Source organism: Scyliorhinus torazame, chromosome 9 (assembly GCF_047496885.1).
Source record: "Scyliorhinus torazame isolate Kashiwa2021f chromosome 9, sScyTor2.1, whole genome shotgun sequence".
Lineage (NCBI taxonomy): Eukaryota > Metazoa > Chordata > Chondrichthyes > Carcharhiniformes > Scyliorhinidae > Scyliorhinus > Scyliorhinus torazame.
In genome coordinates this window covers 158,036,060-158,061,603 of record NC_092715.1, presented here as the reverse complement: position 1 = coordinate 158,061,603, position 25,544 = coordinate 158,036,060, and the positions used below count along the sequence as shown (strand labels likewise).

Sequence of the window (25,544 nt, the reverse complement as noted above, 5' to 3'; positions counted from 1 at the left end):
ACCTGACCACTTGTACCTTAAAATGTAAAATGTTACACATAAATAGTTTCCCAGAATATAATGTGTTAAAGCAGCAGCACAGTTAAAATTTTGATTTGATTTGATTAAGCACAGGGCTAAATCGCTGGCTTTGAAAGCAGACCAAGGCAGGCCAGCAGCACGGTTCAATTCCCGTAACAGCCTCCCTGAACAGGCGCCGGAATGTGGCGACTAGGGGCTTTTCACAGTAACTTCATTGAAGCCTACTTGTGACAATAAGCGATTTTCATTTCATTTTTTCATTTCCATATTGTCACATGCATTATTACACAGTGAAAAGCATTGTTTCTTGCATGCTGTACAAACTATGCATACAGTACATAGGGAAGGAAGGAGAGACTGCAGAACATAATGTTACAGTTACAGCAAGGTATAGAGAAAAGGCACCTTGAGAAAGGAAATTTAGGCACACTTGTAACTGAGAGTAGGTTTGTTACTTGTACTCCATACCACCTCTTTTAAAAATGGAAGTGGGCAGGTTCGAGGCAATTCAAGCTTGAAATTTATAAAGCAAAACCACTATAAATGGGCAGAAAGTTAAAATTACTCCCATTGACATATCTCTTATGTATATAATCTAGATTAAAAGTGATTTATATTAACTAATTCCATATCTGATGATTTCACGTTTTTGCAAGCCTCTATCCTTCTGTTTTTCTAATTTGAAACTGAATTGCTATTGCTTTTAAATTACATTTATATGATCTATTGATATGTATTATATTATGGATAATATAGAATCCCTACAGTGCAGAAGGAGGTCATTTGGCCCATTGAGTCTGCACCGACACTCTGAAAGAGCACTCTAACTGGGGGCCCACTCCCCCACCTTGTAACCCCTTGGAGGGGCAATTTAGCATATCCACTCCACCTAACCTGCACATCTTTGGTCTGTGGGAGGAAACCGGAGCACCCGGAGGAAACCACGCACACACTGGGAGAACGTGCAAACTCCACACACAGTCGCCCAAGGTCTGAATCGAACCAGGGTCCCTGAAGCTGTGAGGCACCATTGCTAACCACTGTGCCGCCCAAGTATATAGCCAAGAAATAGTTCTGCCTAATGCTTCTGAATTGCTTAAGACATTTAAAGATTTTATTTGTAAAGGGGCAGTTATGGGAGTGAGACCCACGCAGACAGGGGAAGAATGTGCAAATTCCACACGGACAGTGGCCTGTGGCCCGGGGTCGGGATCGAACCTGGGTCCTCAGCGCTGTGAATCAAGCAAGATTTTATGAGTTTCCATCATTAACCCTGCATCATACAGGCAATGTACGCCATTTCAAATGGAATATAGGAATTAGGAGCAGAAGTAGGCATTAAGTCCTTCGAACCTGCTCCACCATTCAATCAGATCATGGCGGATCTCTTACTGGTCTCAAATCCACCTCCCTATCTGTCCCCATGTCCCTTTAATCGTTTTGTAAAAAAAAAAATCAGAAATATATATCTCCTTCTTGAAACCATTCAATGACTCTATGGGGCAGCGAGTTCCACAAATTCACCGCCGTCTGCGAGTAGTTCCTCCTCAGTTCTAAATCAACCGCCTCTCATTCTAGATTGCCCAACAAGGGGGAACATTTGGTCTATGTTTACTTTATTTTAGTATTTTATATGCCTTGATCAGATCCCCTCACATCCTTCTTAACTCCAGTGAGTATAAGCCAAAACTGTTTAATCACTCCTTATATGTCAGCCTTTTCATCCCTAGAATCAATCTGGTTAACCTCCTCTGAACTGCCTCCAATGTCCCCACATCCTTCCTCAAATAAGGAGACCAAAACGGGACACACTACTCCAGATGTGGTCTCACCAACATCCTATAGAATTGCAACAACACTTCTCTACTTTTATATTCCAGTCCTTTTGCAATAAATGCTAACATTCCATTAGCCTTTTTAATTTCACGCTGTACCTGCATACCAACTTTCTGCGATTCATGAACAAAGACACCCAGACCCCTCTGCCTGTCCCATTTTGAATCTGCTTTCCATTTTGATAATTTGCCTTTCTATTTTTTTCGGCCAAAATGGATAACCTCACACATTACATTAAACTCCATCTGCCAAATTTTGGCCCAATCTCCTAACCTATCTATAACCCGTCTGTAAAGTCTTCTCTGCCTATTTTCCCACCTATTTTAGTATAATCTGCAAATTTTGTTATGCTACACTCTGTTCCTGCTTGCAGATCATTTATATAGATCGCAAACAGTTGAGGTCCGAGGACTGAACCCTGCGGCACCCCGCTAGTTACAGTTCGCCAACCAGAGAAGGACCCATTTATGCCAACCCTCTGCTTTCTGTCAGTCAGCCAATCCTCAATCCAATCTAGTGCTCTACTCCCAATCCCTTTGCGATCTCACCTTCTGGATGAGTCTTTTATGCGACACCTGCATGTGATAAACTTTAAACAATGAAGATTAAGTATAAAATTGCAAATCTTTGAAATCTGAAATAAAACCCCAAAATTGGAAATGCATGTCAGGTCAGTAAGCATTTGAAAGAGAAATGCAGCTTAATATTTCAAGAGTAATCTTTCATCATTGTCTGTTTAGAAACCGTTTTCACTTTCAAATTTTAATTAACCTGCTATTCATTTCCATTATTCTCTGTTCTTATTTCAATGTTAGTGTCATGTGAGAGTAACTAAGAAATGGGTGTTTATAAATGGGTGTGTATATAAATATCTCTCGTGAGAGTACCTTTAAGAAATGGGTGTTTATTACTGCAGTGATGTCAGAGAGTGGGTGGAGCTGGGCTGTCTGTCAGCTTTTTACTTTTGTTTTAGGCTGTTTGCTGCAGGTGTGTTTTAGTTTCGTTTTCAGAGCTGGTTAGCTGCAGTCACAGCCAGAAGGTGTATTAGAGTCTCTCTCTGTAATCTAAAGACTGTAAATCGATCCTTTGGTGATTTAAAACTAATAACTGCTCGCAGTAGTCACTTTAACCTGATGTGCTTCTGTTTAAAGGTTTTTTACAAAGTCTTATGGATGTTAAAAGGACAGCTTACGGATTACTTAGTGTTGTATTCTTTGTGGGTTGTATTTGAATTAATGGTTGCTAAGATGTTTGTTTTAAAAAAAGTTAACTTGAGTTAACAGAATAAACATTGTTTTGCTTTAAAAAATACTTTTCCATTTCTGCTGTACCACACCTGTAGAGTGGGCCGTGTGCTCCCCATACCACAATCTATTAAAAGTTGTCGGTCAGGTGAACTCCATGATACACTTTGGGGTTCTCTAAACCCTGGCCCATAACAGTTAGGCAGTATTGTACATCTCGCTCACAAAGGTGGGGTGGCGCAGTGGTTAGCACTGCTGCCACATGGCGCCGAGGTCCCGGGTTCGATCCGGTGCCCAGGTCACTGTCCATGTTGAGTTTGCACATTTTCCCAGAGTCTGCATGGATCTCACCCCCACAACCCAAAGATGTACAAGGTGGGTGGATTGGCCACGCTAAATTGCCCCTTAATTGGGGAAAAAAAAATATATTGGGTACTCTAAATTAATTTTTTTTTAAATCTCTCTCACAAAGCCAATATATCTTCTGCTGTACAAAATGCATACCGCTGCAATATATGTATGTAACAGCACAGTGGGTGTACATATACAACATGGAGTGCAACAGTTCAAGAAGGTAGCTCACCATCTTCTCCAGGGCAATTAGGAATGATCTTGCCAGCGATGATCTTCCCATGAGGAAATAAAAAAGAGATGATAACCTTTTTAATCACTATCCTTCCCTTTTGTACTTGGTGTTTGTTGTTTCCTGTATATCTCTGAATCTATTTCTAGAGGATTGATGAACAACGCAAATGGTTGGATGAGGAGGTGGAAAAGGTTCTGCAGCAAAGACGAGCTCTAGCTGAGTTGGAAGAGGATTTAAGGAAAAGAGAAGTTATTGTAGACAAGAAGGAGGCACTGTTGCAGGAAAAAAGCCAATTGGAAATCAAACGGTTACGTTCCAGTCAGGTAAGAACATACCTCTCAACTTGTCTTGCATTAATTGGGATATCACAACATTAAACGGCACTGCTGAGAAAAAGATGCTGATGGGAATATTCTACAGAAAACCACACTCCCATCCCAAGTTCAACATTACAGGTTGATAGATAATGGATAAAACTTAAGAAAGCTGCTAGGACCATAAGATATAGGAGTAGAATTAGGTCATTCGGCCCATTGCGTCTGCTCCATCATTCGACCGTGGCTGATATGTTTTTCATCCCCATTCTCCTGTCTTTTCCCCGTAACCCCTGATCCCCTTATTAATCAAGAACCTATCTATCTCTGTCTTAGAGACACTCAGTGATTTGGCCTCCACAGCCTTCTGCGGCAAAGGGTTACACAGATTCACCACCCTCTGGCTGAAAACATTCCTCCTCATCTCAGTTTTAAAGGATTGTCCCTTCAGTCTGAGTCTGTGCCCTTGGGTGTGAGTTTCACCTACTGGTGGAAACATGTTCTCCACGTCCACTCTATCTCGTATTCTGTAAGTTTCAATAAGACCTCCCCTCATCCTTCTGCACTCCATCGTGTACAGACCCAGAGTCCTCAACCGCTCCTCATATGACGAGCCCTTTATTCCGGGGATCATTCTTGTGAACCTCCTTTGGACATTCTCCAAGGCCAGGACATCCTTCCTTAGATACGGGGCCCAAAACTGACCAAAGCCTTAACCTCAGCAGTACATCCCTGCTCCAGTATTCTGGCCTGCACGAAATGAATGCTAACATTGCATTTGCCTTCCTAACTGCCAACTGAACCTACATGTTAACCTTAAGAGAATCCTGAACTATGATTCCTAAGCCCTCTTGTGCTTCAGATTCCGAAGCCTTTCCCCATTTAGAAAATAATTTATGCCTCTATTCTTCCTCCCAAAGTGCATAACCTTAAACCTTTCCACATTGTATTCCATCTACCACTTCTTTGCTCACTCTCCTAGCCTGTCCAAGTCCTTCTGCAGCCTCTGCTCTCTTCCTCAAATCTACCTGTCCCTCTACATATCTTTGTGACATCTGCAAACTTCGCAATAATGCCCTCAGTTCCTTCTTCCAGATCGTTAAAAGTATAATTGTGGTCCCAACACTGGCCCCTGCGGAACACCACTAGTCACCGGCTGCCATTCTGAAAAAGACGCTTTTATCTCCACTTTCTGCCTGCTGCTAGTCAGCCAATTCTCGATCCATCTCAGTACCTTGCCCCTAACACCATGGGCTCTTTTCTTATTTGGCAGCCTCCTATATGGACCTTGTCAATGGCCTTCTGGAAATCCAAATAGATCACATCCATTGGCTCTCCTTTGTCTAACTTCCTCGTTACCTCAAAGAACTCTAACAGATTGATCAGGCATAATCTCCTCTCCCTAGCCCCATTTAACCATGCACTTCCAAGTACACTGCAATCTCATTAATTAAAAAAAAAATCTTTTTATTGGCATTTTCAACATTATGTACATTGACGTTCGTGTTTATTTATTGTACAGTGCAACGTAAAAAGGCTTTTATCTTACTTTACTTTATTTACAGTTTGCTGCCATTCTAGTGTTCACCCCTCCTCCCCTAGCCCCCCCTTTCCCTCTCCCCTCCTCGTCTCCCCCTCCTCCCACCTCCCTTGCTATCCTCCTAGGCCGATATAGGTGAAGGGGGGTTCCCCTTTGTTTTGGTGGATGCGGGAGGGGAATGGGGGGGGGAGCTCCTCCCCCCCCCCCCCCCCCTCCCAAGTTGGCCCTCTTTGTCCGTCTCAGACCCTCTGCCCACCCCCCCAACCTCCCCCCTGGGTTATGCGTCCCTGGCGTTGCTCCTTGTGTGTTTTTTTTTCCCTCTCTACTCCTTCCAGTTCTCCCTCTATTGGTTGTTGCTAGCCTCAAACAGGTTTTATAACAGACCGACAAATTGCTCCCATGCAGTAAAGAAGCCTTCCTCCGACTCTTGGATTGCATATTTTATCTTTTCCAGGTGGAGAAATTCCGAGAGGTCAGCCATCCAGTCCGTAGCTGTGGGTGGTGCTGCTGATCGCCAGCCGAGCAGGATTCTCCGGCGTGCAATTAGGGAAACGAAAGCTAGGGTGTCGGCCCTCTTCCCCATGTGTAGCTCTGTCTGCTCTGATACCCCGAAGATTGCCACATTTGTGCATGGCTTCACCCTCACCCCCACAACCTTGGACATTGCCTCGGAGAAGGCTGTCCAAAACCCAGCAAGTTTGGGACAACCCAGAACATGTGGGTGTGGTTGGCCAGGCATCTCTGGCACCATTCACATTTCCCCTCCACCTCCGGGAAGAACCTGCTCATTCGGGTTCTGGTCAGGTGCGCTCTGAGCACCACTTTGAACTGCATGAGGCTGAGCCTTGCGCAGGAGGAAGTGGAATTTGCCCTGCTCAGTGCTTCGCTCCAGAGTCCCCACCCCACTTCTGTCCCCATTTCCATCTGGTCTCGTGCAGTGATCTTCGGGCTCTGTCCAGTAGTTGTCCGTATATTCTCCCACAGAGTCCCCCCTCCTGACTGACCGTGGTCATCAGGTCCTCTAATAGTGTAGTCTCCGGTGCCCTGGGGAATCCTATTATCACTTTGTGGAGGAAATGTTTGAAATTTGTAAATGTCTAATTTTCTGTCCTGTCGGCAATTCCCATTCCTCCGTCATTTCGTTCAGCGTCGCTAGTCTGTGCCCTACGTAGAAGTCTGTAACTGTCGTGTTCCCCCGTCCTGTCTCCATTATAAAAATGTTGCGCCTAGCATGGCTGGCGGGAATCTCTGGTTGCCACAGATGGGGGACATCTCGGTCAACCCGAAATGTTGTCTTAGCTGGCCCCGTGTTTTCAGTGTGGCCGCCACCACTGAGATCGATGGTGTATTTCACCGAGGGGGATGGGAGCGCTGCCGTGGACAGGGCCCGGAGGGTCGTTCCCTTGCAGAAGGCCTCATGCATCTGTACCCACTCCAAGTTGGCCTTGTGCACACATCCCTTCACCCTTTCTGCTGTTGCTGTCCAGTGGTAATATTGCAGGTTTGGCAGTGCCAGGCCTCCCTTAATTTTCCTCCTTTGATGTGTTGATTTGGGAACTCTTAGATTCTTGCCCCACCACACAAATGCCATAATTAAGCTATCTAGGTTCTGGAAGAAGGCCTTGGGGCTGAAGATCGGTATTGACCGAAACAGGAAGAGGAACCTCGGCAGCACGTTCATTTTGATCGTCTGCACACCGCCGACCAGGGAGAGTGGGAGTGCGCCCAACTCTGTAGGTCCTTTTTGACTTCCTCCACCAAGCTGGTCAGGTTCCATTTGTGGATCTGTGTCCAGACTCTGGCTATTTGGATCCCCAGGTATTAGAATCTGTTTTGGGCTATTTTGAGTGGGAGCCCCTCCAGCTCTGTCCCTCCCCCATTTGCGTTCACTGGGAATGCCTCACTTTTGCCCAGGTTGAGTTTGTAACCTGAGAAGGTTCTGAACTCTGTTAGGATCCGCATTATTGCTTTCAGTCCTTTCTGTGGCTTTGAGAGGTACAGGAGCAGGTCATCTGCATAGAGTGAAACTCTGTGCTCTCTGTCTCCTCTTTGAGTGCCCTTCCAGTTTTTCGCAATCCGTACAGCTCTCACCAGGGGTTCGATTGCTAATGCAAACAGGAGCGGGGACAGTGGGCATCCTTGCCTTGTGCCTCTTTGTTGTTGGAAGTATTCAGAGCTGGTGGTGTTGGTTTGAATGCTCGCCTTGGGAGTGTTGTACAGGAGTCTCAGCCAGGCAGTGAATCCTGCTCCTAACCCAAACCGTTCCAGTACCTCGAGGAGGTACAATCTCACCCTTAATAATGGACTCTAAAATCTTGCCAATGACCGAAGTCAGGCTAACAGGCCTATAATTTCATGTCTTCTGCTTCCCTCCCTTCTTAAACAGGGGTGTTACATTAGCTATTTTCCAGTCGCCTGGGACCCTCCATGACTTGAGTGACCCTTAAAAGGTCACCACCAATGCCTCCACAATCTTGTCAGCTATCTCCTTCAGAACCCTGGGGTGGCATCCATTCGGTCTGTGTGATTTATCAACTTTCAGGCCTTTCAGCTTCCCCAGCACCACGACATTCACCTCTACGCTCTGACTCCCTAAGTTCTGGTATGCCATTGGTGTCTTCCACTGTGAAGACTGATGCAAAATACATATTCAGTTCCTCTGCCATTTCTTTGTTCCCCATGGCTACTTCTCCAGCCTCATTTTCCAGTGGTCCAGTGTACATTCTTGGCTCTCTCTTATTTTTACATATCAAAAAAAGACTCTTGCAACCTTCTTTTATACTACTAGCTAGCTTACATTCCTATTTCATCTTCTTTCTTTCCACAACCCCCCACCACCCCCCCATTGCTTTTTTAGTTGTCCTCTGCTAACTTTTAAAGGCTTTCCAATCCTCTGGCTTCCCACTAATCCTCGCCACATTTAATACTTTTTCTTTTGCTTTTATGTTGTCCCTGACTTGTCAGCCATAGTTGCCTCGTCCTCCCATTAGCATGTTTCCTCCTTGGGATGAATATATGTTGTGTCTCCTGAATAACCCTCAAAAACTCTTGCCTTTGCTGTTCCACTGTCTTTCCTGCTAAGCTCCCCAATCAACTCTGGTCAGCTCCTCCCTTGTGCCTTTCTAGTTATCTTTATCAATTGTAATACAATTACATCTGATTGCAGCTTCTCCCTCTAACTGCAGGCTGAATTATAACATATTGTAGGAGATGCACAAGAGTGGTAAAGAAACCACTAAAGCTCTGATTTTCTTTCCCTGCACCCCAGTTAGCTTGCACTTATTACAAAACGTGCAAAAGGGACAATAAAAAAGATGAACAGAAATCAGCACAAAGATTTACAGGCAACTGTCTTCCCTCCTGCTGTGGCCGTGGCCCTTCTTTAGTCGGTATACATCTGTTGCAAACCCCAGTATGGCCAGAGCGCGTATTCACAAGTGTCTATTTACAGTTTAGTTTGGACTTCAGCTGGCCCTCGGGCCAGTCCCTGTGGCTTTGTACCTTGTCCAAGGCACTGTTCACATTTGTCCTCCACCCCCAGAAAGAACCTACTCATTTGGGTTCCACTTAGGTGCGCTCTGTGCACCACCTTTAGCTGTGTTAGGCTCAGCCCTGCACACGTGGAGTTCGCCCTGTGTAGTGCTTCAATCCAGAATCCTCCTATTTTTTCCTTGTCTCGTCCAGGGAAGGAGTGTACTTCCTCCAACAGTCGCCCGTACAAGTCTGCAGTTTGCCTTCCCTCGGTCGCCTGCGTCCAGCCGTTCTTCCACTAACGAGTGTCCTGGTATCTGGGGGTACATCATTGTTTACTTACGGAGGAAGTTTTTGACCTGAATGTATCTCAGGTCGTTTCATCTTGGTACTTGGAACTTCTCCATGAGTTCCCCCAGGGTCGCTACTCTATCATGCTCGTACATGTCCCTAACTGTCAGTGTCCCCTTGTCCCGTCTCCACCTTTTGATGGTAGCGTCCATTATTGTGGGAATAAACCTGTGGTTGTTGCAGATGGAGGCCATGATGGAGTTAATGGGAATTGGGGGGAAACTCTCCGTTGGGTGGAGTTATACCTGGCACAAAGGAAGATGGCTGTCATGGTTGGAGGTCAAATCATCTCAGCTCCAGGATATCAGTGCAGGAGTTCCTCAGGATAGTGTCCTCGACACAAACATCTTCAGCTGTTTCATCAATGACCTCCCTTCCATCATAAGGTCAGAAGTGGGGATGTTTGCGGATGACTGCACCATGTTCAGCACCATTTGCGACTTCTCGAATAGTGAAGCAGTCTCTGTCCAAATGCAGCAAGACCTGGACAATATCCAGGCTTGGGCTGACAAGTGGCAGGTTACATTTGCACTACACAAGTGCCAGGCAATGACCATCCCCTACAAGAGAGGATCCAACCACTGCCCCTTGATATTCATTGGCATTACCATCACTGAATCCCCCACAATCAACATCCTGGGGGTTATCATTGATCAGTAACTAAACTGGACACTTCTGGTGGCGACTATGCTGTGAATAGTCGCACATTTAACAGCTCCCGCTCTTGGTTGTTTTTTGACCACCTTTAAGCTGGATTTTCGTGGAAATTTTTTCTAACAAAAGTGGATAAAAGCAAGAGGAGGGAAAGGCGACCCCTATCCTATGGAATTACGCTCGAAAAATAATCGCAAAAGAAAGAATCAAAAGTCATCAGAGGGGAATATATTTTGATTCGGGCCCATAGGGAGAGGGCTGAACAGGCGGAGCTCGATAGGCTAGTGGGAGAAATCTTGCGTGCGGATAGGAGATACGCGGAGTCCCCGAATGAGGAACCCCTGAAGGAGCGCCAGAGACTTCAAATGGATTTTGGGCTCCTTTCCACAGGCAAGCTGGAGGGACAGCTGAGGAGGGTAAAAGGGGCAGAGAACGAATATGGGGAGAAAGCTAGTAGGATGTTGGCGCAACAGCTGAGGAAGCAGGAGGCGGCAAGAGAGATGGGGAAAATTAAGGATGTGAGGGGGAAAGTAGTGAGGGACCCTGGGGCGGTTAATGACGTGTTCTGTGAATTTTATAGCCGTTTATACGAATCGGAACCCCCTTTGGGGGGGGGAATGAACCAATTCCTGGAGAGGCTAGAGTTCCCAAAGGTAGATGAGGAGCTGGTGGAAGTCATGGGGGGCCCAATTGGGTTCGGTGAAGTGATAGACGGATTGGGGGTAATGCAAACGGGTAAGGCCCCGGGACCTGCCGGATTCCCAGTGGAATTTTACAAAATGTTTTTGGGGCTAGTGGGACCGCTGTTAGTCAATGCTTTCAATGAATCCAAGGAGTTAGGAATGCTTCCCCCAACACTATCACAATCTCTCTCATCCTGAAGTGAGACAAGGACCCGGAGAGCTGTGGATCGTACAGGCCAATTTCTCTGCTGAACGTTGACGCTAAATTACTGGCAAAGATCTTGGCCACCAGAATAGAGGATTGTGTCCCGGAGGTAACAGGTGGGGATCACATGGGGTTCGTGAAGGGCAGTCACCTGACGTCTAATATTACAGTACAAAGTCTTACAACACCAGGTTAAAGTCCAACAGGTTTGTTTCGATGTCACTAGCTTTCGGAGCGCTGCTCCTTCCTCAGGTGAATGAAGAGGTCTGTTCCAGAAACACATATATAGACAAATTCAAAGATGCCAAACAATGCTAGGAATGCGAGCATTAGCAGGTGATTAAATCTTTACAGATCCAGAGATGGGGTAACCCCAGGTTAAAGAGGTGTCAATTGTGTCAAGCCAGGACAGATGGTAGGATTTCGCAGGCCAGATGGTGGGGGATGAATGTAATGTGACATGAATCCCAGGTCCCGGTTGAGGCCGCACTCATGTGTGCGGAACTTGGCTATAAGTTTCTGCTCGGCGATTCTGCGTTGTCGCGGGTCCTGAAGGCCGCCTTGGAGAACGCTTACCCGGAGATCAGAGGATGAATGCCCTTGACTGCTGAAGTGTTCCCCGACTGGAAGGGAACATTCCTGCCTGGTGATTGTTGCACGATGTCCGTTCATTCGTTGTCGCAGCGTCTGCATGGTCTCGCCAATGTACCACGCTTCGGGACATCCTTTCCTGCAGCGTATGAGGTAGACAACGTTGGCCGAGTCGCACGAGTATGTACCGCGTACCTGGTGGGTGGTGTTCTCACGTGTAATAGTGGTATCCATGTCGATGATCTGGCACGTCTTGCAGAGATTACCATGACAGGGTTGTGTGGTGTCGTGGTCACTGTTCTGAAGACTGGGTAGTTTGCTGCAAACAATGGTTTGTTTGAGGTTGCGCGGTTGTTTGAAGGCAAGTAGTGGGGGTGTGGGGATGACCTTGGCAAGATGTTCATCGTCATCAATGACGTGTTGAAGGCTGTGAAGAAGATGACGTAGTTTCTCCGCTCCGGGGAAGTACTGGACGACGAAGGGTATTCTGTCGGTTGTGTCCCATGTTTGTCTTCTGAGGAGGTCGGTCCGGTTTTTCGCTGTGGCGCGTTGGAACTGTCGATCGATGAGTCGAGTGCCATATCCCGTTCGTACGAGGGCATCTTTCAACGTCTGTAGATGTCTGTTACGCTCCTCCTCGTCTGAGCAGATCCTGTGTATACGGAGCGCTTGTCCATAGGGGATGGCTTCTTTAATGTGTTTAGGGTGGAAGCTGGAGAAGTGGAGCATCATGAGGTTATCCGTGGGTTTGCGGTAAAGCGAAGTGCTGAGGTGACCGTCCTTGATGGAGACGAGTGTGTCCAAGAATGCAACTGATTTTGGAGAGTAGTCCATGGTGAGTCTGATGGTTGGATGGAACTTATTAATGTCATTGTGTAGTCGTTTCAGTGATTCTTCGCCGTGGGTCCAAAGGAAAAAAATGTCATTGATGTATCTGGTGTATAACATCGGTTGAAGGTCCTGTGCGGTGAGTAGGTCCTGTTCAAACTTGTGCATGAAGATGTTGGCGTATTGGGGTGCGAATTTGGTCCCCATGGCTGTTCCGTGCGTCTGAATGAAGAACTTGTTGTCGAAGGTGAAGACGTTGTGATCCAGAATAAAGCGGATGAGTTGCAGAATTGCGTCTGGAGATTGGCAGTTGTCGGTGTTGAGTACTGAGGCTGTTGCAGCAATGCCGTCGTCATGGGGGATGCTGGTGTAGAGTGCCGAGACGTCCATTGTGACGAGGAATGTTCCTGGTTGAACTGGTCCATGGGTGCTGAGTTTCTGTAGGAAGTCCGTCGTGTCGCGACAGAAGCTGGGTGTACCTTGTACGATGGGTTTCAAGATGCCCTCGATGTAGCCAGAGAGGTTCTCACACAGGGTTCCATTGCCTGAAACGATAGGGCGGCCTGGTGTGTTGGCCTTATGTATTTTTGGGAGGCAGTAGAGATCTCCAATGCGGGGAGTACGTGGGATGAGAGCACGTAGGGTGCTCTGAAGATCTGGATCCAAGGTCTTGATCAGTCTGTTAAGTTGGCGGATGTGTTCCTTGGTCGGATCTGCGGGTAACTGTCTGTAGTGTTCTTGGTTGTTCAGTTGTCGGTATACTTCTTTGCAGTAGTCCGTTCTGTTCAGTACGACAGTGGCCCCCCTTTGTCTGCTGGTTTGATGACTATGCTGTGGTTGGTCTTGAGAGCGCAGATGGCATTGCGTTGTGCTTGGGTGACGTTCGGGGTTGTCTTGTGAATGCGACTGATGAATCTGGCATTGACGCGACTCCTGACGGCTTGAGCATACATGTCGAGTCTAAGGCAGCGGCCTTCCGGAGGCAAGACGTGCCAGATCATCGACATGGATACCACTATTACACGTGAGAACACCACCCACCAGGTACGCGGTACATACTCGTGCGACTCGGCCAACGTTGTCTACCTCATACGCTGCAGGAAAGGATGTCCCGAAGCGTGGTACATTGGCGAGACCATGCAGACGCTGCGACAACGAATGAACGGACATCGTGCAACAATCACCAGGCAGGAATGTTCCCTTCCAGTCGGGGAACACTTCAGCAGTCAAGGGCATTCAGCCTCTGATCTCCGGGTAAGCATTCTCCAAGGCGGCCTTCAGGACCCGCGACAACGCAGAATCGCCGAGCAGAAACTTATAGCCAAGTTCCGCACACATGAGTGCGGCCTCAACCGGGACCTGGGATTCATGTCGCATTACATTCATCCCCCACCATCTGGCCTGCGAAATCCTACCAACTGTCCTGGCTTGAGACAATTCACACCTCTTTAACCTGGGGTTACCCCATCTCTGGATCTGTAAAGATTTAATCACCTGCTAATGCTCGCATTCCTAGCATTGTTTGGCATCTTTGAATTTGTCTATATATATGTTTCTGGAGCATACCTCTTCATTCACCTGAGGAAGGAGCAGCGCTCCGAAAGCTAGTGACATCGAAACAAACCTGTTGGACTTTAACCTGGTGTTGTAAGACTTTGTACTGTGCTCACCCCAGTCTAATATTAGGCGGCTTCTCAATGTTATAATGATGCCAGCCGAGGGGCATGAGGTTGAGGTGGTAGTAGCCATGGACGTGGAGAAGGTTTTCGACCGGGTGGAGTGGAAGTACCTATGGGATATTTTAGGCAGGTTTGGGTTCGGGCAGGGATTTGTGGACTAGGTCCGGCTGTTGTTTCAGGACCCGGTGGCAAATGTGAGAACCAACCGAACCTGATCACAATATTTTAATCTCGGGAAAGGGATAAGGCAGGGTTGCTCGCTCTCCCCATTACTGTTTGCCCTAGCCATAGAGCCTTTAGCAATGGCCCTTTGAGCATCGAGTGTGTGGCGGGGAATAGTGAGGGGGGGGGGGGGGGGCACAGGGTTTCACTTTATGCGGATGACTTGCTGCTTTATGTTACAGACCCGGTGGGGGGAATGACTGAATCATGGAGGTACTGGGAGAATTTGGGCGACTTTCAGGCTACAAGCTGAATATGGGAAAGAGCGAGATGTTTGTGATCCAGGCGCGGGTACAGAAAAGGAGACTGAGGGAGTTACCTTTTAAATTGGTGGCGGGGAGTTTCAGATATTTAGGGATTCAAGTGGCTAAAGAGTGGGGGCAGCTGCACAAGTTAAATCTGGGCAAAGCGGTCGACCAAATGAAAAGGGATTTCCACAGATGGGACATGCTCCCGCTGACGTTAGCAGGAGGGGTCCAGATAGTGAAGTTGACTGCCCTCCCAAGACTGCTTTTCTTTTTTTAATGCCTTCCGATTTTTGTCCCAAAGGCTTTTTTTAGAAAAATAAATGCGGCAATTACAGATTTTGTATGGGCGGGGAAGACCCCGAGATTAAAGAGGGCACTTCTGGAGCGGGGTCGCGTGGAGGGGGGCCTGGCCCTCCCGAGCTTTATTAATTATTACTGGGTGGCCAACGTATCGACGGTCAGGAAGTGGGTAGTGGGGGAGGGGTCGACCTGGGAGCGAGTGGAAGCGGCATCCTGTAAGGGCATGAGTTTGGAGGCTTTACTAACAGTGCCCCTGCTGTTTTCGCCGGCTCGGTACTCTACAAGCCCTGTGGTGGTGGCAGTCCTAAGGGTGTGGGGGCAATGGAGGCAGCACATGGGATTAGAGGGGGCGTCAGTGTGGTCTCTGATCTGTAACAATCACCGGTTTATCCCTTGGAGGCTGGATGGGGGCTTCAGGAGGTGGCAGCAGGCAGGGATCGAGAGATTTGGGGACTTATTTATTCAGCCGAGCTTTCCGACCTTGGAGGCACTAGAGGAGGAGTTTGAGTTACCGGGTGGGAATGGGTTTTGATATCTTCAGGTCCGGGTCTTTGTCCGGAGGCAGGCTCCAAGCTTCCCTCGCCTCCCACTGAGGGTACTACAGGATAAGGTGATGTCAAAAACTGGGGTTAGAGAAGGGAGGACTTCGGAGATATACAAGGAGTTGATGGAGTGGGAAGGGGTCCCGATCAGGGAGGTGAAGCAGAAGCGGGAAGAGAGCTGGAAAATTGAAAAGTGGGAAAAAGTATTGAAGAGAGTTAATTCATCTTCGTCCTGTACCAGACTTAGCTTGATCCAGTTCAAAGTGGACCACAGGGCTCACAAGACGGTAGCCCGGATGAGCAGGTTCTTTGAGGAGGTGGAGGATAGATGTGGGCGGTGGGGTAGTCCGGCGAACCATGTACATATGTTCTGGGCATGTCCGAAGTTGAGGGAATTCTGGCAGGGATTTGCAGACATTATGTCAGAAGTCTTGGAAGGAAGGGTAACCCCGAGTCCAGAACTGGCAATATTTGGGGTATCGGATGATCCGGGGGCCAAGGGGGGGAGGAAGGCCGATGTCCTGGCCTGGAGACGGATTTTGCTGGGATGGAGGAACTCTGAGCCCCCAAAGTCAGGTGTATGGGTCAGCGATATGGCAGGGTTTCTCAGCTTGGAAAAAAATCAAGTTCGCCTTGAAAGGATCAACTCAGGGGTTCACCCAAAGATAACAATCGTTCATCGACTTCTTCAAAAAAAATTGAACGTCAGCAAGGGGGGTGGTGGGGAGAAAATAGGAGGCATGGCCTCTTTTGGGGTTCTTATATACACATGTGTCGGCCCACATGTTAATATGTTAAACTGTGACCATTTTAAATGCTTCAATAAAATATTTTCTAAAAAAAAGACACTAAACTGGACTAGCCAAAGTAATACTGTGGCTACCAGGGCAGGTCAAAGGCTAGGAATCCTATGGCGGTTAACTCACCTCCTGACATGGCCCCCCCTAAAGCCTGTCCACCACATACAAGGCACAAGTCAGTGAGTGTAATGGAATATTCTCCACTTGCCTGGATGAGTGCAGCTCTAACAACACTCAAGAAGCTCGACACCATCCAGGACAAACAGTCCGCTTGATTGCTCCTCCTTCCACAAACATTCAAACCCTCCACCACTGATGAACAATGGTAGCCATGTGTACCATCTACAAGATGCACTGCAGTAACTCACCAAGGTTCCTTAGACAGCACCTTCCAAACTCAGGACCATTACCCTTAGAAGGACAAGAGCAGCAGATATCTGGTAACTCAACCACCTGGAGGTTCCTCTCCAAGTCACTCACCACCTTGACTTGTAAATATATTGCCACTCCTTCACTATCATTGGGGCAACAGTATCTGGAACTCCTTCCCTAACAGCACAGTGGGTGTACCTACAACTCAAGGACTACAACAGTTCACCACCACCATCTGAAGGGCAACTAGGGATTACCACCTTCTGAAGGGCAACTAGGGATTACCACCTTCTGAAGGGCAACTAGGGATGGGCAATAAGTTTTTCCCAACCAACGACGCTCAGCCCATAAATTAATTTTTTAAAATTTTGTTAGGCCGAAGTTCTGCCTCATTTGGTACCATGTCCGGAGCGTGACTACTACCATTGAGTTTCAAGTGTTTGGCCGGGGAGAATGGGAGAGCAGCTGTGGCTAGGGCTTGGAGGGACATCCCTATGCTGGAACTCACCTCCATCTTCACCCACTCTGCTTCTGGTTCCTTCACCCATCCCCTCAGTCTTTCTGCGGTGGCTGCCCAGTGGTAGAACTGTAGGTTCGGAAGGGCCAGGACGTCCACGTTTATTTTCCAATTTAGGGCCTTCTTTTCGATCCTCAGGTTCTCTCTCTCTCTCTCTCTCTCTCTCTTCTCCTCCTCCTCCTCCTCCTCCTCCTCCTCCTCCTCCTCCTCCCCCCCCCCACCCCACACACACACACACACACACACACACCATGATTAGTTTTTCAACTGTGTTGTAAAAGGTCTGAAGTTCTGAACTTCTAATTCAATAACCAGTTATGGGTGCAGGATTAACTCTGAAATTATCATGTTGAAATACCAGTTTTGAAATATAAATAATATGTCAAACCATTCGTTATTTTATCAATTCCTGAGTAAGATCACAAAATGAATCTGCTAACTGCATTAATTGAAGTTCTAACATCTCCTGGTTACAACACAAGTCAGTAGTAATTATTTCTTTTCAGGCCTTGAACAAAGACATTTTAAATTTATCCACTCGTTTAAACACAATAGAAAAGGAATTATCAGACAAAAGCACACAACTTCAGAACAGTACTACAGAGGAAAGAAAAACCATATCAGAAGAGATGCAAGTACTTCAACAGGAACGTGCTCAGCTGCTGAAAAGAAGGCATTGTCTAGATGAGAAATTAGAGCTTGGAAGTGTTCTGTCCCCTGAGGTATAATCATTATATTTCCTTTTAGTGATATAACTTGCTTATTACATAGATCTAACATAATAAGTGTTCGGATGTATGTTAAAGTCCGATATGTACTGCAGAGCTTCAGGTGATGTAGCCTTGAATGCAGTCATAAGAAATTCCTCTTATTTCCTTGGTGTGCTACAGCCTTGACGGAACTGCTCTTATGTGTTTTTTTAAAAATCGTATTAGTTGATCTCCCATGACATTGCACACAATGAATCAATAATGATTATAGTTTTCAGCTGAAGCAGTGTTAGAGAGCAGGGGATTTAAAAAAAAGTACAGGATGCAAAGCATAAATCAGCCCTCATTTTAAGGTCATCTGACTGCCCTTATTTTTATATTGCCGATATAACTTTCTATGTTGGCCTAAATAATAGAAACTCTCAATGTAAACTCGTCACACTATAATTATGCCCTCCTGCCACTTGTAGCACTGCAATTTTACAAATGTATCTTTTATTTTAATTGTGGACATAGGATTTTATAATGGAAAAATTGCCAGGAAATATGCAGAGCTGCAAAACCTTTAATATTGATACAGGGTGGGATTTTCTGGCAGTCCCCGCCAACAGGATCTTCCAGTCCTGCCGAATGTGATGTCTCACGTGGGTTCCCCACCAGAGAAGGAGATTCTGCAGTAACATCAAAATTAATCTGCCACGAAGTAGAACCTTGTACTTTTACATGTATACAGTGTTCTTTTGTTGTTGTACTCTGTGTAAGCCGCAGCGAATGGTATAGATCAGGTAACCTGGCTTTGCATCGCCTTCAATGACACAAAATTGTAAAATTTGTGGATGACCTGAAAGTAGAAATTGAAACGAAATCACATTTTAGCACATAAAAACTTAAATTCATGAATCAAAAATAATTTTTCGGGTCCGTTCATCATGGGCGCAAATCCCATTATGGTCGCTAAATCTGAGAGGCCAAACGAGATTTGCACTGGCAGTATCTTGGTTTGAAAACTTCTTGGCCCCTGCCGGTGAGGTGATCAGGTTCAAGACCATTACCATAAATTTGCCTTTAAATGGCTTTATGCATACCTTCCAGTCCTACGTAATGTCGTATCTCCCGCATTGAACGCATCATCATGCTGGTGGGAATCACAACTGGTTTTCGAAAATGAAAATGATGCCCAGGCTGGCGATGCAGAGGTGCCTGGAGTCCCCAGGATAAATCATGGAACCTTGCAGCACAGTAAACCATTTCGCTCATCGTGCTTATGCCTGCTGTTTTGAAAGAGCTGTCTAGTTAGTCCCACTGCCCTGCTCTTTCTTCACAACACTGTAATTTCTCTTCAAGTGTACAACCAATTCCCTTCTGAAATTTACTATTGAATTAGCTTCCATCATCCTTCCAATTTTAATAACCAAGGTATTGAGCAGAGGTGAAGCACATTCAACAGGTAATCTCATCTGTTTTATTTCTCAGGAGGAGCGAATATTTTTTCAATTGGAGGAAGGTATTGAAGCTCTGGATGCTGCCATAGAGTACAAAAATGAAACTATTCATTGTCGCCAACACTCATTAAGGGGCTCAGATGGTAGCCTTGCCCAAAGTGATGCAAATGTAATGTTTAAACTCGGTGCGTTATCGGCTGCTGAGACAAAAGTCCTTCTCTGCAGATATTTTAATAAGGTAAAGCCCTACTTTCCATATATCAGTTCTAAAATTGTATGTATATAATGTGATTTGTTAAATCATAATAGCATTTATGATTTTAGCCAATCCAATATTATGTATTTTGGTTCATCCCAACAAGGATCTTAACAAGACATATTTTTGTCAATCAAAAACATATTTTCTGAATTTTGGTAGCTTTTGAAATGAGTAGTGGTTATAATACATTTAGTACATCCCACACTTCTGAAATACCAGTTAAAAGGACAAATCATGGCCCAGATTTACTGGTCAGTGTCGATGCTGCACAGATTGCTGCACCACATTGACACTGTCTGCAAAGATTTCTGCAACCCAAAGTACTGATTTTTCAGCCTGGACTTCGGATCCCGTCAGAAGCATCGATGGGTCAGCGCAAACATCCATGAGAAAGACCTTCGATAAAGGTCTTAAGGCTTTCTAGCAGTGGGTGAGTGGGTGATTAGATAAATGGGTGAGTGGATTGAAGGGTAGTTGGGTGGGGTGGGTAGTCAGGTGGGGTCAGAGGGTTGCTCAGGTCAGTTTGGGGGGACGTTGAAGCAAGAGAGAATAGTCAGGAAGCGGGTTTAATGGGGTTGGGTTGGGAGGTTGGAGTGTTCCCTTGACCTTTGCTGGCTAATAACTCAGTTAAACCAGTTAATAACTAGCGTAACATTTCCAGGTGTGCAGGTAAGTCCCAGGATATAGCTGTCATGCACCTTCCCTGGGAAGCATGTACACGTGCATGATCTTGAGGTGGTGTTCACACACAAGTTGAAGGTTCAGGGAGTGGAACCCCTTCCTTTTAATGAAGGGAGCTCCTGGACCGCTCGGTGCGCATAAGGTGACATGCATGCCATCTTACCCCCGAGAACTGGGGCATCCGGCTATGGCGGAGAATCCTGCTGCCCGGGCATCTTGATGGGCCTGGTCCAGGTCAAGGTTTATACAGTCAGCTACCTGGGCAAACGGCATCGTGACTTCACAAATGCACTTGTGGGCTGTTGGAATATGCCACACAAAGCCCACTTGAGCCCTGGAATGAATCCGAGGCGTAAAGGTTCAGGGCTGCAGAGACCTTCACAGCTGCTGGGAGCACATAGCCTCCTGCTCCACGTAGTGCCAAGTCCGCAAGGACATGGCACAGGTTTTTAAAAAATTAATTCATTTGATATGGGCGTCGCTGGCTGGACCAGCATTTGTTACTGTGGGTCTGAAGTCACATGTAGACCAGACCAGGTAAGGATGGCAAATCTTCTTGCCTAAAGGACATTAGTGAACTGCATGGGTTTTTAGGACAATCAACAATGGTTTCATGGTCATCACTAGACTTAAATTCCCGATTTGTATTGAATTCAAATTTCACCATCTGTTGTGGTAGGATTCGAACCCGGGTTCCCAGAGCATTACCCTGGGTCTCTGGACTACTAGTCCAGCGATAATACCACTGTGCCATTGCATCCCCGCATCGACTCCTTGTTGAGGCGGAGCCTCTTGCGGCACATGCTGTCTGACATCTCCACAAACGACCAGCGACGGCTGTACATCTTAGGCCGTCGCCGGCCTACACTTCTGGGTCCCTCCTTGGCCTTCCTTCCTTCCTTCCTCTCCTCCCTTTCTTTCCTTCCTCTCCTCCCTTCCTCTCCTCCCTTCCTTCCTCTCCCTTTCTTTCCTTCCTCTCCTCCCTGCCTCTCCTCCCTTCCTTCCTTCCTCTCCTCCCATCCTTCCTCTCCTCCCATCCTTCCTTCCTTCCTTCCTCTCTCTCCTCCCTTCCTTCCTCCCTTCCTCTCCTCCCATCCTTCCTTCCTCTCCTCCCTTCCTTCCTTCCACTCCTCCCTTCCTTCCTTCCACTCCTCCCATCCTTCCTTCCTTCCTTCATTCCTCTCTCTCCTTCCTTCCTTCCTCTCTCTCCTACCTTCCTTCCTTGCTTCCTCTCCTCCCATCCTTCCCCCCCCTTTTTTTCTTATCTTTATATCATGGCATTCACCTGACCTGCCACTGTTTATAGATTTTGGCTATGAGGAGCACAAGGGCCTGCCTTTCAGGTGTTATTCAACAGAGGTCTTAAGCTCCTTTAATCAAAAATAAAGTTCATTCTATTAATTTAGTTAACATTTTTATAAACACACACACACTAACCATTTGATCAACTACCAACATAAATACCCCACACAGCTACAGTACTGTATGTATCATCCTTAATAAATTCCCCCCTTTATCTGTTACAACTTAATAACAAGATCCCGTAACCCAGAAAACCTTTTTTGAAGGTGTGGCCCAGCACATAGCACTCGAGACCTGGTTTGGATGCTCTTGTGTCCTTTCCAAAACCGCAGGTTTGAATTCCTTCCAGAACCCAGTTATTTCTTTTCGTTATCAAGCAGTCTGGAAACAGGTTTTAAAATACAGATAGAGAAAAAAACCTTCTTTCAACCTGTGCAGAACAAAACCAGTTCATACTCAAAGCGAAAGTAAAACCAACTCCCAGAACCACAGCCCAGCTCCCAGAGCCACAGCCCAGCTCCACCCACACAATGACATCACTGAAACCATGTGATTAGACAAAAACATTTCTTAAAGGGACACTGCACTGTCTGTCCACCCGTCCCCTCTCTCTCTCTCTCCCCCCTCTCCCCCCTCTCTCCCCTCTCTCCTCTCTCTATCAATATCTGTATCTATCTCCCTATTTATCTATCCACACAATCAAACACAAAAGGGAAAAAGGGGTGTAAAGTAATGATGAAAGTAAAAGGATAAGCGTCTTTGTTTAAGATGGATGTCTTCCGGAGAGAGAGAGACAGCTTCTTCTTCCAGGGTCTAGAAGCTTCTGCTTTAAGACAGTAGGCAGCAGAGCAGGGAGAGAGCTGCTTCCACCTTGAGGGTCCAGTGGCTTCTCATGGGTTCTCTCCGAAACCTCCACCTGATGGGAACCAATCGTTATTGGTTGCCTAGCAGAATACTGTCCCTGGCTAATCCATTGGCCACCAGCCAATCAATCGAAACAAACCCCTCCAATCTCTTGGGTACCATAAAGTCTGGGTTTCTGCCCAACACAAAACTTTATAACACTATTATTTTCACACTTCGAATTCCTTACTTCCTCTGTTCGACTTAAAGGTATGCCTCCATTAACGTTCCATAGACAAAAAAAAGACAAAATACAAGAAATAAGGACTAAGGGAATCAACAGGAAGGGCTCTTACAGTATCCATTAAGCTTTTAATATGGCTATGATCCTGTTAATGTTTGTTTATATTTTAATTTTTGGTAGGTGATCAACCTACGTGAGACTGAACGAAACTTGCAGGTGCAATGTGCAGAAATGTCTGTGAAGGTAACTGAGCAAGAGAGTGTGGTCCATGAATTAGAATCTGCAGTGGAGCGTTTATCAATGGAGATAGATAGGCGACTGACAATGCAACAGAAGGAACATGAACAGAAAATGCAGCTGGTACTCCAGTACTTTAAAGGTATTTGGGTTAATGCTGTTCAAATGTTGTCACTGTACTGGCACCCAAAGTACAGAGATGTAAGCAGGCAACATGCAGTTATGTTGATAGTTCACACATTTCCAGGCATGCTGATATAAGTTTAATCATTATAGTCAATCTCCTGTGGTGCCGCGCACTGCGAGCTGAACTTAAAGGGGTTTGCAGGAGTGGGCAAAGAGTCAGGTGGGACACTGAAAGATTGGAAGGGAAGGGGGGCAAATGAGATTATGTTTCTACGCCTTCCTACTACTGAAGCATTTTGCCAGCACCAGGGAAGATGGGAGAATGGCCTACCCAGAGGCCAAATGTGATATTTAAGTGGATAATTAAGGGTTCCTTCCCACCGTTCGTGGAGGTTGGGCACTCTGTCATGTGGGGAGACCGCCTATTACAACCTGAGGGTCAACCTCTGAACTAATACCTGTGGCCCGTTAAGAGGTAATGTCCGCCCCTGCAACAACACCGCCTGCCCATAACTTCCAACTGCATGCAGAACCAACATTAGCCACTACTCTCTTTGACGCCGCGGGACTGAAGAACAGCTGACCTCCTACTGGCCAACAGCTCTTGGAGTTGGGATGGCATCCGTTAAAAGGATGGAGGCCCCAAGGTGTTGCTCTTTTTAGCCTTAGTTTATTAGCTCTGATTATGTCACCTTTGCTCGCGAGTCGCCAGGTATCTTTCTGATACCGCCACGTGGTTCAAGCTCGAGTTATGATTAATAAATCAGCACACCGCTGAGTAAGATTGAAATCAACGGTCATTTATTATATACAACAAGTAATGCTTACACAATAATCCTACTATCTATACAGAAACCTATCACTACTGGCCAATACTTAACTTTAGGAAGGGCCCACCAGGTCAGGGAAACAAATGGCTTATCGAATCAGATTCAAAAAGGCTGATACAGGTCGATGGCTAGGAGTCTTTATCGGGTAGCGATCGCTGGAGTCAAACTTGCTGTTTCTTTGTTGATGTTCTTGCGAAGGTCTCGAGCAGGAGAAGAAGGGGGAGAGAGAGAGCGATCTGAACTTGGCCCCTTACTTTATAGGGCCCAGGGGCTTCCCGCCTCTCGGGGCGGCCCTTGACCCTGAGTTCACCTGTCTTTGTTTCGGCCACTGCAGGCGCCGACAGGTCTGGCCCGGCATTCAATTGCTAATATGTTGCAATTGTTCCCGGGGATAGCCGATTAAACTGCAGATGTCTGGGTTGATGTGCTGCTAATGGTCTTGAGTATCGATCTGGGCCGACTTCCCCAGAGCCGAATATGCTATTCTGTCTGCAGCTGTCCATTTGTGTCGTGTTGGCTGCTTTTCCCATCAGCCTTTTCGGTGAGCCATTTTAAATCGGGTTTTGGCCAAATTAATAGAGAATCAGCCATTTTAGGTGGCTACAGACCCTCCTTGTGATCCTAACGCGAAGCGTGAAGGATCACATAAATTTTGTCCTTTCCGTTCCCTGACCGGGGGGGGGGGGGGAGGGGGGGGGAACACCTCCTACATGGCCACTACTCTGACCCTAGCTATGCACAAAAATTTACCTAAACAATTCTTGAGGGCACTATGTCAGGCAGGGGCATGTATTAACAATTAAACTAGGAACCTCTAATTTTTACCTTAATACGCTATACTCCATAAACATTGCATTATACTATCTTCCTAAAACATTAAACAACAATCAAAATATTCCATATATTCTTTCCTGGCTTGGCAGTCAAGCTCAGGATCATACATTTCTTTTTATTGACAGGAAAAAAACCGCAAGTGCATGTTTTATTATTCTGGTTTCATAGGTCGCGGGGGCCTGGGGTCTGGTCATAACCGAATATAGGGGATCGGATCCGATATACCGGGGTTCGAGCGCGGTACGCTCTCCTTTTCCACTTGCGGAGGCGCATGGTCTGTACTGCACAGCTGAGTATGGCCAATGCTAACAGTGCCTAGATAACGTACGACAGGGAGTACCAAGTTATGAACTTGGCACACCAGGATAATGCAGCGTGACTGGTGACTGGGCCCTCGGTACTGCGGGGCAGTGAAACATTAACGGCAGGGAGGTTTGGAGTAATGGGGTCCGCGTTCCCACGCAACCAAATGTCCAAAAAGATGTTGAGCACGATGACAGAAGTCCTCATGGTTGTCCTCTTTCTTTTCTTTCTCTGTGTTCTCTGTTTTTCTCCGGTTCTGGAGTTCTGTAAAACAAGCATAGTATCTGTAACTACCTTGGTTTAATATCCGGTGTGTTAGTGTGTCTGTCCTTCTTGGGGCCAATTAAACCCTTATAATTGGTCACAATATGTGACTTCTCCCCTATTTATTTTTCAAAACAAATGTTAGGACACGGCACACTTCCCAATGGTGGACCAGTGCTAAGTTTATCATCCAAATGTTCTAGGATGTAAATAGCATGTGGCAGCAACCCAAAGGTTGCCTGAATAAATAAAACTGTTTTTGAAAGGAAAAGGTTGAATGAGGTGCGTATGGGCCGCGACGGGTAAAATTTGGATGGAGTCCCCGGGTAGGACGGCTACCAATACCGTATCTCCCCTACCCGAGCGTTTTTGACCAACGGGGGGTCCCCAGGCAGGGCGGGTCTCACGCCGTTTCTCCACTGCCTGAGCAACCGACAAGAACGGGCAAAAATGTAGTCACCATGG

At 46.6% G+C, this 25,544-nt stretch overlaps 1 protein-coding gene across 2 annotated transcripts in view; it reads left to right on the top strand.

Annotated features, from left to right (window-relative positions):
* The window catches only part of LOC140429541 (kinesin-like protein KIF27), a 187,551-nt gene that overhangs the window by 125,908 nt on the left and 36,099 nt on the right, over positions 1-25,544 (top strand). For both annotated transcript variants that reach the window (XM_072516669.1, XM_072516670.1), the window contains 4 exons: positions 3,834-4,010; positions 17,511-17,726; positions 19,188-19,394; positions 22,666-22,864. In XM_072516669.1, the coding sequence (XP_072372770.1) occupies positions 3,834-4,010; positions 17,511-17,726; positions 19,188-19,394; positions 22,666-22,864 (799 nt within the window). The remainder of the gene's footprint in view (positions 1-3,833; positions 4,011-17,510; positions 17,727-19,187; positions 19,395-22,665; positions 22,865-25,544) is intronic.